At 42.9% G+C, this 20,653-nt stretch overlaps 1 protein-coding gene across 5 annotated transcripts in view; it reads right to left on the bottom strand.

The window, feature by feature from the left end:
- TTC7B (tetratricopeptide repeat domain 7B) overlaps window positions 1–20,653 on the bottom strand; it is a 256,223-nt gene that overhangs the window by 213,063 nt on the left and 22,507 nt on the right. For all 5 annotated transcript variants that reach the window (XM_075926715.1, XM_075926716.1, XM_075926717.1 and 2 more), the window contains one exon: window positions 36–166. In XM_075926715.1, the coding sequence (XP_075782830.1) occupies window positions 36–166 (131 nt within the window). The remainder of the gene's footprint in view (window positions 1–35; window positions 167–20,653) is intronic.

Below are 20,653 nucleotides of genomic sequence, written 5' to 3'. Positions count from 1 at the left end.
CAGTTATTTCAACTGGACAAATTACCCCATCTTACCCTTTCTATCTCCTGAAGGTACAGGAGGGCAATATCTCCAGCCTTCTCGTAGCAGGTAATGATTTCTTGTTCACGGTCCATGTGGAGGTTGCTAGTTGAAGAGGAAATTGGCAACTTCTCTAGACAAAGACCTGAAAATAAAATACAGTTTTAAAAGGGATGTTTAGGTTAAAGCAACAATCTTGTTTGGGAGCATGCTAAGTTCTCCTCTAAAGTTACCTGAGACTGAGAAGAACACGAATGACAAAGGCATGGCATGGCGCTCTTGTACTGTATGTACCACAATCTGCACCTATTATCCCTTTACCTGGTCCCTTTAAGAACTCATTCAGTTTCTAGTTGCCTTCTCAGCCCCTAATCCTTTAATTCACTCTTTACTAAGCTGCCACCAGAGTTTGTCACAAAAACTATACAGAAGTCCCCAAAAAACACAAATATTTCCATCAGTTTCAGTTCCCCATAGCGTCCTGTTTCCTAGGCTTTCCTTTTTATACTGCAAAATTTCATGCTTCTGGCATTCCCAGCTCAACTGCACACTCCATGCTGCCTTTTATATAAATCACCTATTTCTCACATATGAGGTCCTCTTGTAATCAGAAATAGCTAATCCTCAAGCACACAAAGGCAAACCACCCTATTACATACCTTCCGCCCCCCCCTCAGAACCATGCCACACCACACAGGGTAGGGTCTAGCTGAAAAAAATCTCCTTCCCTATTTCCCCCACGTCTCCTTAAGTTACCAGCCCTATATGTCGAGGTCCATAAAGTTTCCGCTCTCCACCACCTTGAGTTCAATTACCATAACATGCAAGCAATTTTGCTCCTCTAAAGGCTACCTAACATTTATTAGCTTTAAGGGGTAGCCGAGTTAGTCTGTACAGGATAAACTTAAAAAACAACAAATGATCTGGTAGCACTTTATAGACTAACAAAACATGCAGATGGTATCATGAGCTTCCATGGGCACAGCCCACTTCTTCAGATGACAGGTCACCTAAAGAAGTGGGCTGTGCCTACAAAAGCTTATACCACCATCTACGTTGTGTTAGTCTATAAAGTGCTACCAGACCATTTGTTGTTTTTTAAGTTTAATATTTATGAATTAGCTCCCCATGTGCCCTATGGAGACGCTTGGGCTATCCCAGGGGTGCTGGTCTACCCCAGGGGTCTTCATTTAGGTGTCCACCACCGTTCAGTAGGGAATAGTTCACCAGAAATCATCTGTTGCAAGGGCTTTTGGGCACTAAGGACAAGGGACCATATTATGGGAATATGAAGGGTTTCTTGATTAAGTCAGTGTGGAAGGGGAAATGGGAACTCACTCACGCTCTCAGGCACACTCACAGTTCAAGTCAGTATGCCAGTGTCACCAGGCACCACTGCATGCCATCTTCCCACGATAAATCCTGAGCTGGTTCACTGGCCAGGCGATCTGAGCAGAGGGCACTGTTGGGAGGTTCTGCTTGATGGTCGACCACCTCCGCTGTGTCCCTCTCTCTTTTATGGATTGCTGTTTATTCCTTATTTGGGCATATCTATGTCCTGTGCGTGCATTGTTGAGTTTATGTCCCTGTACAGTCCTCGTACTTACCACAAGCACACTCTCACATTCACACCAGGAAGGGAGAGGAAGCTTACAAATGTATCTAGATAAGATCAGTTAATGGAACAGGTCTAAACATCTTGACAGTATTATAAGAAAACAGTTTGACATTCTTAACCCTTTACAGTTTGTACCTTGCCTTCACCCTCAACGCCACAAACCTTCTACAAGAAAAAAGTAACAAATAGTTACTTGAACAAATAGTCTTGAAGAACCTTAAAGACTAATAAAACATGCAGATGGTATCATGAGCTTTCGTCAGTACAACCTACTTGTTCAGATGAGTGGAGTTATTAAAGGTCCAGTTTCTAAATAAATGGGGAGGGGGAAGAAAAAAAATGGGGAAAGAAATAGTTGATTAGAGTGTTTATGCTACATGAAGCAATGGAGAAGGTGAAAATTATTCTTAAATTGTTTTTTTATGTCATTAGGATAAAATGACACACCTGTTGGGGAATATTTTAACTTGCCAGGCACTCATTAGTGGATCTCAGTCACCGTATTGTTTCAGGCCAATTTCACAAGCCAAATACACAGGGAAGTTTTAGAACTTAATTTCATTTACAGGTTTGATTCCTATTACAGAGGTATGAATAAAGACATTGGCTGGATGGCCCACTACATTCCACATCCTAAAACCAATGGGCACTTAAGAACAATTTGCACCTTCTATATCAGCTTCATGTAGCATGGACACTTACTATTTTTTTCTCCTTTTTTCCTTCTCTCCCTCTGCCATTTATTTAGAAACTGGACCTTTAATAACTCCATTCATTTGAATAAGTGGGCTGTGCCCATGGAAGCTCATGATACTATCTACATGTTTTGTTAGTCTTTAAGATGTTGCAAGACTATTTGTTGTTTTTTAAGTTTTTCCAGTTACAGACTAACTCAGCTACCTCTCTGAAGCTTCTACAAGAAAGTCTCGGTCACTACTAAACCTCCTCCATCCTCCATTTTGGGCTCTACCTGGATTTCCCCTACATCCTAGACCAGCACCTATCCTCTAATACTTCCTTCTGTCTGGGGCAAATCTACCTCCTAGGTTCCATCCATCGTCAGCTCCCTTTCTACCTGTTTCAGATATTATGTCAGAAGCTTCTCCTGAACGAGTAAAAATCTCCTATTCTATTAGTCCTCCTTACAACATGGAGAGTTCACCAGTCACTGCGAGTAAATTATATACTATGCTGTTTCTCTCTGGACTATCTGGGGTGCTAATATTCAGTCCAGTGAAAACTATTTTCCCTACTGTCCTCTCCTCCCTCTCATGGCCCCCACCCTGCAACAATCCACATGAGAGCAAATCTTCTGCTTATGTCCTCTTCTCCCACACTGAAAAAGTTCTAGAGATCTTGTCTCTCCCCTTGGCACAGATAGCCTCTTCTGGAGAGACCTCAACTTCCTTGCCAAACTGCAACTGTAGTCCACAAAGTCAGACTCAATGAAAGAGCAGTTTTTAGGGATGTAACACAGCTGTCTGCAGCAGAAGCACAACACTGGTAACTATCATCACCTCTCTGAAACTTTTCTCCTTAGCGACAATAAGAGGATTAACAGTAAGCATGTGACTGGGTAACTGGTTATGCAATAAGCATCACCCTTACAGGGCGACGCTGACCAGGTAACAGTTAACTGTTGCTGGGGAGCAGTGCCTCACCCACAGCCTGGGGGGCTGGAGTGATCCCTCACCAGGATCCCACTTAGACAGTTAACTGGTTAAACATTCGGTCCACCTAACATTTAACCTGTTAATTGATTTAACAGGTCCAGGTTAGCCCTCTATTTCTTCTCTGTGTTGATTTCTCTGCCCTTGGAGTATCCTGGATCCTGGCTTTTTGTCAATATCAGGCACTCTGGATCTAGTCCAACATTCTATGTGCTATGATCCCTCTGTCTCCAAATTGGCCTCTCCACCACTATTCAGGGTTGAAATATTTGTTTCCTCCAATGCAGAACATGCAGGAGCTGCTCTAAGACAACTAAATCTATTATGTCCACTAAAAAAAAATCATTTCCAACCTCAGCCACTGGCCAGTTGCATCCCATAATCTCTGAATTACAGCATGGAGCTGGGCCTCTTGCAGAAACAGCTCTATGTGCAATTTATGTTGGTAATCCTTCTGAGTGAGCCTAAACCAATTGAAGATGGTGTTTTTAGATCAGGGTATGAGCTTGACATGGTAACCCTCAGGGCTGAGAAAGACAGTTGGGATTCCCCTGTTAAAAAAGGGTAGTCTGGTGCCCAAGAGGGCTCTTCCAAACAAGCACCCCACTAAAAATGTAGAGAATCTTCTACATCATGCCCCAGACCCAACTTTATCATCATTCAGTTAGGTCTAATTTGTCCATAACCTCCCCAACCCCATTCCCTGAAGCTCCTGGGCTTATTTGCTCAGTTGCTGTAAGAACTGTTCCTGCTGCAGCCATTGCCTCTCCTGCCACTATAGTTGGAAGGTAAACTATACTCCTACTATTTCTGTTGGTTTTGTAAATGCTGAAAGAGGAGAATGAGTTTTCTGATGCTCCTTTGCTAACAAAAGGACACATTCTTTTCTCTCCCTGTTTTGGGTTGCTCCTTCTAGGACTTCTTCCCTCCTTGGCATGATAGAGTTTAGAGAGCCTACCGACAACCTCTGCTACCATCCTGCCTCTATTTCCCCTTCAAGAACTCGGTTTCTAGTTCCCTTCTCAGACCAAAATCCTTTAATTCAGTCTTCACCAAGATGGCAATAGAGTTTGCCATAAAAACAACTCAAAAGTCTCAAAACAAATACAAAAGATTTCCTTTGGACTTAGCTGCCTAAAGCCCCCAGTTTCTTGGGCTTCCCACTGCTTAACTGCTAGGCCTCATGCTTTGGGCTATCCCAGCTACTTCTCTCAACTGCACACCCTGAAGTTTCCTGCTGTCTTTTATACATGAAGTGCCTGATTCCTCTCAGATGGGCTCATCTTTTAGTGAGGGCTGGACAAGCCGCAGGCTCTCCAGCCCAAGGCCCTGACACCCTGTTATAAGTATTTCACAGCATGTTTTGAAATAACTAAGAAACTTCAGCAGAAACAAATTGCAGTATTTTTGTAGACCTACAATATATCATGAGAGACTAGTGCAAAAGCACCTTTTTCAGTATTTAAGTTATTCAACTGAAACATCCTTTATCCAGAATCCTCCCAGTAGCTAAGATAAAGTGAAATGTTCAAGTTAATGGTTCCTTAATTTAAGTGTCTAAGCAAGGCAGAAGCATTTGTAAGGAGAAACTATCAGAGTATTTTGAAGGAGAGTGTTCAGGAAGTTGAAGGTTTTCATTTTTGTATTTTTTCTTATAGTTCAACTCATTTTTCCCTTTGTTTTTTAACTGCAAATGGGGGCAGATGTGCTCTGGAGGATGCAGTCATAGGGTTAGAGCACATCTGACTATGACATTCCAGCATATAGAAAGCAGTGAAATAGTGTTCACTGTTGAGTAAGTATTAGAAAGAAAAATACCAAAGCCCCAGATCTGTCTGGAAAGGATGCCTTTAGCACAGGAAGTAAAGACAGCCATAAAACTAATTTCTGAAGGACCACTTCACAAGGCATGTCACTGAGGGCAGGACACTCGTTGTGGAGATTCTGGTCAGTGCCATGCTCCCTGGGGCAGTTTCCCTTGGCTGCTCTAATAGGCAGGCCCCAGGACTATCAAAATTATGAGAGGGCCTGCAAAGCTGCACAAGATGAGGGTGAAAAGCCACCTTACCCCTTTCCTCCACCTTGTCTAGGAGTTCTATATGGCACCTCAGAGGCACATTGCATACTCTCTCCTTTTAAGTACAAAAATGTCCAAAAGGCAAACTGAAGCCTTGTAGATCTGATATTCTTTAGTCAGTTATCTGGTGCTCAATGTGAAGAACGAGAGATTTACTAAGCCTTTTTAACATCTGACTCTTTCCAGATGTGGGAGAGCAATTCAATACTGCCTGTTACAATCAGATATCATTTGCTAGACAAATAATATCCATGTCTGTTCATGATATAACAGATCTAAATATTATGCTGCATTTTTAAAGGATTATATTCAGGGCACATTTAATGCCGCCACTGTGCATTTAAATCATGTGTGAGTATAGCATTTCTATTAATTCTTTCAGATTAGATTAAGTGATTGGATCCTGCAGTATCTGGAAGTGAGCATTGTTACATTATATGAACAACTGTTTAATAGCTTCCTTTTTACTGCAATTATTACACCATCATCATCAATACTATTTTTTTTAAACTGCATACATGGGAAAATATTGTTATGTAGCCAAAGATTAGCTTTTGATATTTTATCAGTGCTGATCTGACAACTGACATCTTGGTCAATAGTGCATACTACGATTGAACTGGAGACCTTTACAGCAAAATGCTAAAGTCCCTACAGAAGGAGCTACACAGCCAGGTTGGGGACTGTACTAGAAACACATCCTCTATGGGACAGATGTCAAAGGTGACCCCTATCACACACAGATCAGAGTGCTAGTACTTGACCAAAATAAGTTTAATTCACAAATATTGACTTTAATATGAATATTTATATAATATCTTATTCTTTGCATGTTCTTTAAGCTAAGAAGCTCAAAATGCTTAACATATGTATTAAGCCAATACTCCTGCAGGGCAGAGCACACTTCATCACACTTAGGTTACAGAGGAGGAAATTGTTTATGAAGAGTGGTTGAGAGCACATGGAGGTCTTCCCAACCAGTGACAACATTTAAAATGTAGACACTGTTCTGATCCCTTTTAGAACTGACACAATATAGTTTGTGTTCATTTCACTTTCACTCTATGCCACTCCTCCCAGGACTGTAAATGCTGCATCCTACTGGTGAAAATCCAGTGTAATGCATATTCTTATAGAGTATAAACTACTAAAACTAAACTATATGATAAGAAAGAGGAAGGTACTCATCTTGGGGTGCAGTAACGATGGTTCTTCGAGATGTGTGTCCCCATAGGTGCTCCACTGTAGTTGTTGGGCCCCTCCCAGCGCCACAGATTGGAGATTTTCAAAGTTTCACAACATTCACGCCCTTTGCCTCAGACATGCAGTCCCCCAGTTCCACTCACCCGCTCGAGTATCTGATATGAGAAATTTACTAACCAAGATTCTGGAGTAGGAAGGAAGGCGGATAGTGGAGAATCCACGGGGACACACATCTCGAAGAATCACCATTACCTCACCAAGGTGAGTAACAACTTCTTCTTCTTCAAGTAGTGTCCCTGTGGGTGCTTCACTGTAGGTGACTGTGTAGCAGTACCAGAAATATCCGGATGGTGGGCTCCGGAATCAAGGTTTATTTGGAGTTGAAAGTATTGCCGAAGCCAGCGATGAGTCTACGGTGGGTTTTGCCCATGAAAGTTCATGATACTATAAATATTTTTTGTTTTTCTCTAAGGTGCCACAGCATTACTTGTTATTTTTAAAGTTACAAAATAACACGGCTACCTCTCTGAGACTTAAGTGTACTGTAAAACATGTCTGTCCTTTGAAGGGCCAGAAAGCATGGAGTCAGCCAGCCAGTCCAGTTCTGCAGCAGTGCCCTATTAAGAACTGGTGGGGGTTTGGTGATGGGCAAGAGGTCAAGTGACTGCCTGATAAACACCTGACTCCTATCAATGCTCAAACAACTCAGCTGCCAAAGAAGCAGCAAGTTGGCTCCTGTTGCAGGCCTTGGAGCATGGAAACTCCCAGGGCAGATGGTCTGTAGGACTGGGAAAGAGTGGCCACAAACAGGAAGACTCTAGCAAGGAAGCCCCTTCATCACAGGAAAGGGCCTGGTTTAGCTGCTGCATTTATCTTGCACTATTTATTTTGGGGGCATCACTGAAGATTGTCATTGCCACCAATAAACGAAGCCCCAAGGAAGAGGGTCAGAGCCAGACTTCGAGCTTGCTCCTGGGTTGAGAGGACAGGCCAGCAGCTCACTGGTTACACAGTCAAATGGGATTTGACCTTTTTTTTTTTTAAATCAAGTTTCTATAAAGCTTACAACCAAAAAATTAGAGTCTCAATACTTACATTTTTTTGGATGGAAAATGGCATTTTGTTGAAATCAAAACTTTTCACGGATACATATGAGTTTTAACAACGCTTTTGCCAAGAGGCTCTCTCAGATACAGAAATTGGGGGGGAGGGAGGGAAAGAGGAGAGTGATTAAAGCACTCACCTGGGTTACGAGAAAGCTTTAAATCCCTGCTCTGCCCAATTCAGAGCCTGGGGCTTGTAGCCAGACAGGAACCCCCCCCTGTAACATCCATTTTTGCTTGCCTGGAGCACACAGGGCACACAGAGCAGAAGGCCCAGGCTGCTGTGACCGTGAATGGCTGTAAACAGAGATATGCCAATTGCTGACCAAGAGGCTGCCGAGGAGTGTCCTTGACTTAACCCATATTGATACGAACACACAGCCGTCCACGGGGGGGGGGAGGAATCTCTCGCCCAGTAAAAAAAAAAAAAATGCCTAGTACTCACAATTTAGTTCTCTCTCTTGCAAGTGTAAATTAATTTGAAACTTGCTTGTAAGAACTGGCGCCACAAAATGGACCAGTACAATTTAGCCTCTTAGATAAGAAAGAGGATACGGGCCCCCAAGGGTATAAAGATGGGTCCAGCAGCACATTTACTTTGAGTGTCAATCTACCATCTACCTGCCGGTCGGGTTAGGTGTTTGATCTTCCGAGGTTCCAGAGGGGACGCCCACCTCATATTCGTCTTTCCTAAGAATTGAGAGACCGGCCCTGGCCTGACACGCTGGAGTCGAGAAGCACAGAAAGGGGTAAAAATTGTACCTGGATGTGGTCCTTTGTCTTAAGTGTACACATAGACTTAGAGCTCTTTAAAGATTAAGCTGTCACTCGGTACCATTATTTCTATTTTCTATCTTTATTTTCTTTGTAACCATTTTTAAAATCTGTATTTGCTAACAGTTAAGAAAGAGAGCAATAGCCATTGTAACCATATGCTTTTATAAGTCTTGTAATAAACCTGTAACTGTTTAAGCTTTAACCTGACTCCTTCAGTTGCTGTAATAGAACCAAGCACAATTTAAAAGAACTTCAGCCGGTCATAAAGGACAGGTATAGGAAGAGCTTGGGCGTTTGGATTTGTGTCACTCCCAGGTGACAGATCCGTTGGGGCGTCTGTTGGCCTGCTGGCTACCCTCTGCGATGGGACCCCGGTCCTAGCAGTAAAGACCCGGACGTTAAACCTTTTCTCGGAAACACACACACAAACACACTGCCCTGACCGTCGGCTGGCAGGGCTACAGGTAATTTTAGGATGGGTCACTCATTTTTCACAAAAAAATTCCAAAAAGTCTTATTTTCATCTCAATGCAGAACAAACCTAAACCTCAAAACAGCTAAATCTCAATTTTTTTGACATAACAGAATTCCTATTTGCCAGCCAGACCTACAAAGAACCCGAAAGTTAACTACTCCATAGTTTTTTTAAAGTCCAAAGAAAAGAAAAAGAAGCAACAGGAACTTCATTACCAATAAAAATGAAATTTTAAAATAATTACAATTTTAAAATATACTATGGGGTGGTGCCCATGGCTCTCTATGCTCATTAACCCCCCTCTCCAGAGGTAGGTAGCCCTGGGTTTCCCACCTGGCCGCTAGGGAGGGCCAGGTCAAGGTGTAGCAGCCCTGGCTCTCCCCCCTGTGGCCACTGGGGATGAATGTTGGGCCAGACCAAGGCTGCAGGCTAGCCCAGTTCTCTCCCTCCAGCAGCCGTGGGAAGGAGGAAGCGGGGAAGTTGGGCTGGACTGAGGCTGGCCCAGCTTTCTCTCTTCTGGCTGCTGGGGGTTGGGCCCTCTCCCTCCTGGTGGAGGGGGTGTGGCACCCTGTCCTCCCCCGCTGTGAGGGGGGAGGCCACGTGGCTCTGGCCACAACGGGGGGGCCCATGTGTGCCCCCTTTCTCCCAGACCTATGGCGATGCCACACGTGTCCTACGTGCCCACCTCTCTATATCCAAGCCTCCACATAGCTGCATGGCTCCCACGTGTTCTCCCCTTTCCCCTCCCTCATGCCCCGGCCCCACGCCTCGCAGGTTGGAACATGGGGGAGGCCGCATGGCTCCCAGCTCCCATGGAGCACGGGGAGGCCAAATGGCTGAGGGTGGAGCTGTGGGATGAAGAGTGATGCATGATGTTACATTGTCATCACACAGGAAAAACCTTTATAAAGTATAGTAAGACTACAGGATGAACCTCTCTAGTGTGATCCATGGTCCTGCAGGATTTTAGTTATCTGGATGTCCACTTATCATGGATATGGCCAAATTTCCTGTGGTCCCATAAAGTTTGTTTACAGTCACCTGTCTTAGCTTTCAGTGTTATGTGCTGTTATTTTGCTTTAATTTACCTCCCAAATGTCTTCTAAGAGCCCAGCTTAAATTAAGAACTGGGAGTGTTGTTAATGCTGCTAGACAATATTTATCTCCCATGGTCTGGCAAATTCTCTGGTTCAGCACAGTCAGGTCCCATAGGTGCCAAACTAGAGAGGCTCAACCGGTACATGATTCTTAACCTAACACCCAAAGCAGCTGCAAGCACCTCTTTATGGTTAAACAGGAAGAGGATCTTGAAACTGTTTTCTATAGTAATACAGGATCATGGTATGGAACAAGTTCAGAACTAATAATCTATGATATTATTAGTAACTTAGGTATATAATTATTCCTTTAACATTTTTTTCTGAAGATCTTCTTTGATAACCCCTCTCTGCCAGGCTATTCAGGGCTTTTCTTAGTGCTGCTGAACAAACAGATCTGATTACAATCCAGATATCTTAAACTTAAACTCAATATCTTTTGTGAACTGCAAAAGGAGTAATTCAACTACTTCATCTGACACTTTCATGGAACCTAATGAGCGCTTGCCTATTTCTGCAAATAGAACTAATTAATAGACAATCACTTAGCTCATCAAATACAACATTAAATTTGAATACAGGGTCAGCAGCAGTCAAGCAGTTTTACCTTACTCATCTTACAACCGCTAAATATAAACAGAGACATTTGACCAGGCAATGTGAAACATAAACCAGCCTGCAGCAATATGGCTGCCATCTGTTAAATGAAAGGGTCTAACTTACATATGACATCCCTAGAGACACTGAGAGTGAAGTAATGTCTTTTACTGGACCAACATCTATTGGTGAAAGAGTGTATGTCTATAATGAAATTAAATACCCATACTTTGCACATGCCAGATAATCTGGGCTTGCAGGGCTTGGGCAGTGGGACTGTTTAAATGAGGTGTAAACATTCTGGTTCCCGCTGCAGCTCAAGCTCTGGAATCTTCCCACCTCGCAGGATCATAGAGCCTGGTCTCCAGCCAGAAAAAAGCCTAACCAGTGGCCTGAAGAAGAGCTCTGCGTAGCTCGAAAGTAGACACGTAACCAGCAGGTTTACCGGTTCCAGTCAACTGGTAAGGGTTGCCTCAGCCCTGCAGGGTCTACTAGAATAGCCTGTGTCCATGGGGGCCTGGCCTGCCTCCACTCCCCCGCCACAGGCAAGGGCTACTCCAGCCTGTCGTGGAGGGCCTGGCCAGGGTGGCACACCACTGATTACATGCTGGCTTCCCGGGAGCAGGGCTGGCAGAGGCTGCCAGCCCCGCTCCCGGGGAATCAGCTGCAAAGCCTGCAGCAAAGTCACCCCAGGAGCAGGGCCAGCAGTCCTTGTTGGCCATGATCCCGGGAAGGCGGCTTCCATGCCAGCCCTGCTCCCTGGGCGAAGGCTTTGCTGCCGCACAGAAGCCTCCTTCTTCAGAGTAGGGCTAACAGACCCTACTGGCCCCGCTCCTGGAGAAGCAGCTTCCGAAGCCTCCTCTCCGGGAGCAGGGAGACTTCACTGTAGAGCTCTCAGCATGTGTAATCACTATGAATAAAAGCATTACTTTCTTTCATCCTAACTTTGCCATCTTGCCTGCCTCAATTTCCTTGCCAATTACAGGGAATAAGATGCAAGCAAAGTTCAGAGCTCAGAAGACATTGGAACAAACCCTCTAAATGAAACCAGCTCAAGGTCTTCAACTACTCTGTTATGGATTCATAAAGTTTGTTTCATTTAAGACACCATAATTTGTGTCAAGTCATTTATCAACTTCCCTCTTCCTCCCCAGTATGTTAGTCATTTTAATCATAGGCATTTCTGATTAAAATGATTTACTTAAGAAAGTACAGGCAGTCCCCGGGTTACGTACAAGATAGGGACTGGAGGTTTGTTCTTAAGATGAATTTGTATGCAAGTCGGAACTGGTACATATTGTAGGGGAAACTCTAGCCAAACATTTCTCCAGAGCTCAGTTTTATTCTCCCACACCTCACTTCCCTCAGCCCTTTATTCTCAAGCTGAGATGTCTGCTGAGAAAAGCCGCTCCGCATCTCCCTGGTCTGCTGGGGGGGGGGGGGGGGGGGCGCTAGCTTCGCGTCTCCCTGGTCTGCTGGGGGGAAGCAGCTAGTGCGGGGTTGCCTCACCCCATTTGTAAGTAGGGATCCGATGTAAGTCGGATCCATGTAACCCGGGGACTGCCTGTAAATTAAAACAAATTAAATGGATACTTAGGATCCAAAATTAAACTAATCTTAAAATGGCAGTGACAGTTATACAGTATATAAGCGGCAGTTCTCTGTTTCTGGCTTCCCTACTTACCATACATTGGAAGGTGGACCCCAACTCCCCATATTTCCTGAAGTCATAACCTGGCACAGTTAGCTTATCTCTACTGTTCTCATCAAAAGTACTTTACTTCACACTCTCTCTCCTTTCTTCATCTCATTCTGTTTCCTCTCTTATTTGTATTAATTTGAGGTTTTTCTTGTTTTAACCCCATTATGTAATATGGCCAGTAACATATGTTGTCACAACTGAGTTGTATGCTGTAAGAGCTGACTCTTTAGAGCATATTAGCTGCTCCTATGGCTACCTATACTGGGTACTGCTTTGCTGGAGACCGAGAAGGCAAATTTCAAAGATCTACCTACAGATATATGTTTAAAGCCAAATGTTTGTTATAATGAATTATTGGCCTGGATACATGGCCAGGCAGGTTCCCACGCCTCACTGTTCCTTTATCACCTCAGCTCATATGCCCCCTGGACTACACTGGCAAGTCCCCAGCATGGCAAACAACAATTCAAGGTATTTTTTATAACATGCCTATCATGCTGACATCTAATCATTAAATGCAATTATGAAAATACAAAGAAACCACAATTGTTGCCAACTACAATTTCATTTTAAATCCACCACTGCCTGCAAATATGACATTAGTGTATTTATGAGTGACTCTAATACTTCTACTTCCATGATACAAGACCAGCCAGCAGAGGGAACATAAACTAATCAAACACTGGTTCTTTCCTATAGTTGAGATAATGTAACTAACTGATGCCAAATATACCAAGAAAGTACAAATAAGTTGTGTTGGCTTGTAGTTCAAATGGAACTGCTGGAGGTTTTATAACAGATATATAGTGGTGAGGAGTCCTGTGGCACCTTATAGACTAAGGTGCCACAGGACTCCTCACCGCTTTTGCAGATTCAGACTAATACGGCTACCCCTCAGATATATAGTGCTTGTCAAATAACATAAATATTTAAATAAATGCAATTTTAAACCTATAAAAGGGTCTGAATGAAAAATAAATATTAAAATGATAAAAACTACTTAAAATATTTTTTAAATTGAAGTTTGAGAACTTCGAAGATTGAGCCTCAGAAGCAGTTTATCAAGGAGAATTAGTTGGAACCATTTCTTATTCCAATTAAGAATAAAACTTAAAAAAGGTTGCAAAGTTCATATCAGTTTTTGAATTTTACCAAACATGTCATATCTCTTCTTGCTACTCAACTGGTTCATTTAATCAAAATAATCCTACAATTATCATCAAAACTGTGGCTTGCTAATGCTTTAACTACTATATATACTCTAGTCATCACTCAGATGAACAGCACAGAATATATGAACACTGTAAAACAAGGAGGAATAAAGTAAGAATCTGAATGATCTATAAATGTGCTCAATGTCACAACATTTCAGAACTGCCAAAGTTTGAAGCACAAAACAGAAAAACTAACTGCAATGGCAAATTAATGCTAATAATGACAACTACATGCTGTTTAGTTATAACTCTAAATAACCTCATAAAAATACCTGGTACAAAATTTACACTGATTATTACAATTCAATTCTTACAGAAATTAAAAAGTTACACATGCAAACATAAAAATCAAAGGAGCTGTGGGCATGTATCTTCTCTATATCTTTTCAGAACCATAATTTCTGGCATACGTAAAAAGCACTCCTATAACATTTGAAGCAGAGATGGCAGAGAAATGTTATTCTATTTTGTGGATTATTTTCATAAATTGAAATCTGGTATCATTGTGATTTGGAATGAAAACCAAATGTTTCAAAAGTCCCCGGAATAGCGAACAGAATGCGAGGTCCAGGGTAGTGCACATGGTGGGCTGCTCCACACCCAGGAACACAGAAAGCACTAGGGTCCCCAACTTCAAGACAGTCTGCAAGGCTGCAAGAAACCAAGTAGATGAGAAGGCAAAAAATGGGCACATTTCCAAAAGAATCTTGCCTGGTGTCTGCCTGAGCTTTAGGGGGAAAAAAAACCCAAAAAACAAAACAAAAAAACCATTTGGCATGTCACTTCAATTTTGAAAAATTTTCTTCTGATTTTTTCCAACCAGTTGTAATCTGAAGCAGTATTCTGATAACAATATTCTGCTAACAGTATTCTGTTATTTTTCCAGGATAACAAAGACAACATTTATGACCAGCCCAACAAACATTTTACAGGCCGCAAGGTCCCATCGTGGCCTTGTCATGGAGCCATAAGTGAGACTGGCAATGGACAGCAGGTTGCAAGCAACCGCACAATATAAGATAGAAAGACAGCAAGATAACAAGTATCAAATAAATGCCATTTGAGAAGTGGTCCAGTATGACCCCTAGATTCCTTTCTGCAGTACTCCTTCCTGGATAGTCACTTCCAATTCTGTATGTATGAAACTGATTTTTCCTTCCTAAGTGGAGTACTTTGCATTTGTCCTTGCAGAACACCACTTGTTATGCCCTTCCAACATGACTATGGACCATTAATAACTACTCTCTGAGAATAGTTATCCAGCCAGTTATTCACCCACCATATAGTAGTCCCATCTAAGTTGTATTTGCCTAGTTTATACATTTGAAGATCGTGTTAGACCATATCAAATGCCTTACAAAAGTCTAGGTATACCACGTCCACCACTTCTCCCTTATCCACAAGACTTGTTATCCTTTCAAAGAAAGTTATCAGATTGGTTGGACATGATTTGTTATTTACAAATCCATGCTGACTGTTACCTATCACCTTATTTTCTTCCAGATGTTTGCAGATGAATTCCTTAATTACCTCTGCAAACATCTGGAAGAAAATAATAATGAGAAAATAAGGTGAAAATCATTTTTGCCCTGAGAGTTAGTGGTCTCCCTTCAAGTTTGGGCTCAGTTGTGCTATTAGAGTTTGATGTATCATGGTTGAAAACTTGGATGTATAGGGAAATGCAATGGAACATCAATACTTGATTGAGAGTACTGTTTTTCAGGAAGGGTAGACTGATATTTGGGATGGAACTTAAATAGCCACATTAATAGTGGAAGAAATTTTGTTCTCAGATTTGCTTGTGGAGCACCCAGAGTGTTAGTGCTCTGTAGAACACCAAGGAAGACAATTCTTGCCCCAAGGAACCTAGGATCTAAGCAATATGAAGTATGGCATAATTTGTCACTGTAAAATATGACTTTACATTCCTGAAAAGAGAAGCTCTTACATGAGTTTTCATAGAACAAGTGTCGGAAAACACTCCCTGAAAAATTGGGTATCAAAACACATCGCAAAAGTTCATTTAAAAGTGTTTAAATACAATTGCCTGTATCAGATAATCTTGACTTTTTTCCTTTATCTCAAATTTGAAGATTCACTGTCTTTACACCCCCACAGTCCTCAATTACGAATAGTTCCGTCATTAAAATTATAGAAAAAAAATCTGCCAGCTGCACTGGACTTTTAAGGAGAGCCCGAAAATTAATGTTACATAAGGAAGAGATCAGCTTGCCTCTTAACCCTCAAAAAAAGCACAACTTAGAGCACTGTAGCGCTTTTATCTCTAGCTGAGGAGGTACATGACTGTAAGAGGACTCAAATGGGGTACCATGACTGTAGAGTATGGCATTTACTGTTAGTAAATAAATTACATGGAGGTTAAAAGAAACATCTTTTCCATTTTATTCTGTATGGGCTCCTCTACTGAGCGCAGCACCAGTCTCTGAACACCTTCCAATAGGTGCACATTAAGCAATGTGACTAATATTTGTCACATTCCTGTCCTCTTATTCTCTCTCCAGCAGAAGAACTGTGTGCAGAGAAGTGTTTTGCTTCGGAATTTTTAGATTTACATAGAGGTCTGTGCCCGCTGCTTGCTACGCTCAACAATGGATAATCATTCTCAGAGAGTAGTTATTAATTGTTCACAGTTATGCTGGAAGGGCATAATAAGAGGGGTTTCACAGGGGTCTGTTTTGAGATCAGTTCTGTTTAATATCTTCATCACTGATTTAGATATTGGCATAGAGCAGTGGTCTCCAACCTTTTTATACCCAAGATCACTTTTTAAATGTCAGAACAAGCCAAGATCTACCACCCAATCCTTCCTGCAAAACCCCACCCCTTCCTTGAAGCCCCGCCCTCTCTATTCTCCTCCTCTCCATCACTTCCTATCTCCAGCCCTTATACATGCTACACTGCCACTTTTTTTTCCCCAATTCTTCTGTAGGAAGAGGATTTTCCAACATTTGGCCTGTGTAGACAGGACCAAATGTCAGAAAAACCCTTTCTTTCAGAAGCCCCCTTATTCCTTGTAGAATGAGGAATACAGGGGTTACTGAAATAGGATGTTTGCTCTTCCACTAAAAGAAGCGGAAGAACAAATGCATCCCTGGATGTGGAAGTTTTTCCGGGATATCTCTGGAATCCCGGAAAAACTCCTGGAGTCTAGCCGTACCCCCACTGGGTTGAGACAAAATGTGAGAGCTCTGGGGTGGGAATGAGGGATTTGGGGGCGGGAAGGGGTGAGAGGTGCAAGCTCTGGGAGGAGATTTGGATCCAGGAGGTGGTGGAGAAGGGGATTCTGGCTCGGGGAGGGGGCTCCAGGCTCAGGAGTGTTGGCGTCTGATGGAGGGTTGGGGTACTAAGCAAGCCACAGACGTGTGGATGTGAGGGAGCAGAAATTTGGGTTAGGCTATATGAGGGGGGTCCAGTGTATGATAGGTTCAGATCTAGGGTCTGGGGGGGAGGAGTGCAGGAGTGTTATGATGCTGTGACCAGATGGGGGCTTGGCCCCAATTGGGGGTTTGCTGTCCAGGATTCATTTTTAAATAAAATACTGTGTCAAACACAAAAGGTTTCTGCATCGTCTTTATTTATGAGAAGGGCAGGGAACCTGTTTTGAGTCAGGGGTCACTGACCCACAGAAAAGTCAGCTAGGGCCACACAAGAGGGATGAAAAAAATAACTCCTCCAAAACCCCACCCCAAGCCTCACTAATGTGGTCCCAACTGTGCTGGTGGGAGCAGGGGACATGGTACTGGGGAAGGGTGCAAGTGGGTACTGGGGAAGGGCTCTGCAGCAGGAGGCACGGTGCCAGTGGAGACAGGGTTCCGCAGCAGGGGACAGGGTACCAGTGGGAGCATGTCAAGAAAGATGTGGAGAAATTGGACAAGGTCCAGAAAGGAACAATAAAAATGATTGAAAGGGCTAGAAAACATGAACTATGAGGGAAGGCTGAAGAAATTGGGCTTATTTAGTTTGAAAAGATAGGACTGAGAGGGGACATGATAGCGGTATTCACAGATCTACAAGGGAGGAGAGGAGGAAATTGTTCTCCTTGGCCTGAGGATAGGACAAGAAGCAATGGGCTTAAACTGCAGCAAGGGAGGTTTAGGTTGGACATTAGGAAAATCTTTCTAACTCTCAAAGTGGTTAAACACTGGAATAAACTGCATAGGGAGGTTGTGGAATCTCCATCACTGGAGATATTTAAGCGCAGTTTGGATAGACATCTATCAGGGATGATCAGACTATGCTTGGTCCTGCTGTGAGGGCATGGACCTGGACTTGATGATCTCGCAAGGTACCTTCCAGTTTTAATATTCTATGAAGCTATCTGGGTCCTTTCCACAACTAAAGTAACAACAGAAAAATTCTTACTGATAATTTCTTTTCCTCCCAGTGTCTCCCATGATTATGGACATTTGGTCTAGAGCTCATCTTCCTCAATGGAAAAGAAGGAGGAAGAAGACGTGTCAGAGGACTCAGAGTTTTTTTTCTGCTTTTTCCTTCTCTCTTCAACCTTTTCAGATTTCTCAACCTTTTAGCACACTCTGGGAGTGAAGAGCCTCTACTGCAACTGGTAACAAGTATCAGATGGTTAGCCGTCTTAGTCTGAATCTGCAAGAACAACGAGAAGTCCTGTGGCACCTTATAAACTAACAGATATATTGGAGCATAAGCTTTTGTGGGAAAAGACCCACTTCGTCAGATGCATGTAGTGGAAATTCCAGATATAAATATACAGTCATAAAAAAGAGTTCCAATGAAGAGTAAGGTTAGAGATAAAGAGGTTAATTCAGTTTGGCTACGTCTACACTGGCCCCTTTTCCGGAAGGGGCATGTTAATTTCAGCTATCGTAATAGGGAAATGCGTGGGGGATTTAAATATCCCCCACGGCATTTAAATAAAAATGTCCGCCGCTTTTTTCCGGCTTTTAGAAAAGCCGGAAAAGAGCGTCTACACTGGCCCCGATCCTCCGGAAAAAGCGCCCTTTTCCGGAGGATCTTATTCCTACTTTGAATAAGTAGGAATAAGATCCTCCGGAAAAGGGCGCTTTTTCCGGAGGATCGGGGCCAGTGTAGACGCTCTTTTCCGGCTTTTCTAAAAGCCGGAAAAAAGCGGCGGACATTTTTATTTAAATGCCGCGGGGGATATTTAAATCCCCCGCAGATTTCCCTATTACGACCTGTGAAATTAACATGCCCCTTCCGGAAAAGGGGCCAATGTAGACGTAGCCTTAGGGAGGATGAGACCCACTTCTAGCAGCTGATGTGGAGGCGTGAATACCAAGAGTTGAGAAACTGCTTTTGTAGTTGGCTAGCCATTCACAGTCTTTGTTTAATCCTAAACTAATAGTGTCAAATCTGCAGATGAATTGTAGCTCTGCAGTTTCTCTTTGAAGTCTGTTTTTAAAGTTTTTTTGTTGTAGGATGACTACTTTTAAATCTGCTACTGTATGTCCAGGGAGACTGAAGTGTTCTACGGGTTTTTGTACATTACCATTCCTGATATCTGATTTGTGTCCCTTTATTCTTTTATATAGGTACTGTCCAGTTTGGCCGACGTATATGGTAGATGGGCATTGCTGGCACATAATGGCATATATTACATTAGTAGATGTGCAAGTGAATGAGCCCGTGATGGTGTGGATGATGTGGTTAGGTCCTGTGATGGTGTCGCTGGTGTAGATATGTGGGCAGAGTTGGCAGTGAGGTTAATTGCAGAGATTGGTTCCAAAGTTGCTGTGATGCGGCGTATAGTTGCTGGTAATAATTTGCTTCAGGTTGGCGGGTTGTCTGTGGGCGAGGACTGGCCTGCCTCCCGAGGTCTGTGAGAGTGAGAGATTATTGTCCAGGATGGGTTGTAGATCACTGATGATGCGTCGGAGAGGTTTTAGCTGGGGACTGTAGGTGATGGCCAGCGGTGTTCTGTTATTTTCTTTGTTGGGCCTGTCTTGCAGTAGGAAGCTTCTAGGCGCATATATGGCTCTGTCAATCTGTTTCCTCACTTCCTCAGTTGGATATTGTGGTTTCAAGAATGCTCCAACCCTTCAGACAGAGACAAACACCTACAAGAGCTACACCAACCAGTCTTGAAACTACAATACCCACCTGAGGAAGCGAGGAAACAGATTGACAGAGCCAGACGTGCACCCAGAAGCCTTTTGCTATAAGACAGACTCAACAAAGAAAATAAAGGGGAACCAAGAGAAGCAATTGATGGCTTCATTATGCTATCATGTTTTTGATTTGATGAAAATCCAATATACGTTTTAAGATTTTGTTTTAAGAGTATCCTGAATTCCCTATCACTTCCTTTAATCCAGCTATTGCAATGATTATTTTTTTTCTCTCTCATAGGAATCAAGGATGCTATTTCCCTCACCTTTGTCTAGAGCACACCTGATACTCATTCACCCAGGTGGTAGAAAACTGCCCATTTTGAGACTGTTAGAAATATTTTTGATCGTTGTCAGCAAATACAATTAAACCATCTTCTAAAAGGCAGCAAATACAACTTATGACACTGTGCATTCATCTAGCCAAAAAAAAGACATTTTAAATGCATTCCAAAAACCAAGTCTAAAACACGAGTCAAGCAAAAATCATCCAACACAGTGAATTCCATAAACTATGCCACAAACTGCTACCTTCTCAAAACACTGACCCAGCTACAAGCTGTGTGCGCACATAGCTTGTAAAAGAGGCTTCTCAAATGAAGTGGCACTGCCATCCTTTGACACAACACCAGAATTACAACTTTCACTGATATGCAACGCAGAAAGGAAAATTAAGACAAATCATTTGCATTTTTGGATACCAGGGATGTTAAAATGCATGTAATTAAGTAACCATGTAACCACCGAAAATTTCAGCGGTTACAGTTACATGCAGGGCAACAGTAGGCTCCCTGGAAGCTGGCTTTAAACTGTCTCCCCACATGTACCACTCCCACCTGCCACCTCTATATTAAAGGCAGCAGCGTAGGATGGTGGGCGGCTCCCCAGGAACCTATGCAAGCTGGGATCCAGCCTTTAAGCCAGCTCCCTGTGCACAGTGGGCGTCTGCATGTAATCATGAACATTAATGGATG

The sequence above is a fragment of the Pelodiscus sinensis genome, chromosome 4 (genome assembly GCF_049634645.1).
Source record: "Pelodiscus sinensis isolate JC-2024 chromosome 4, ASM4963464v1, whole genome shotgun sequence".
NCBI lineage: Eukaryota > Metazoa > Chordata > Testudines > Trionychidae > Pelodiscus > Pelodiscus sinensis.
The sequence above is the reverse complement of the archived record's forward strand: the minus strand, read 5'-3'. Positions and strand labels throughout refer to the sequence as shown.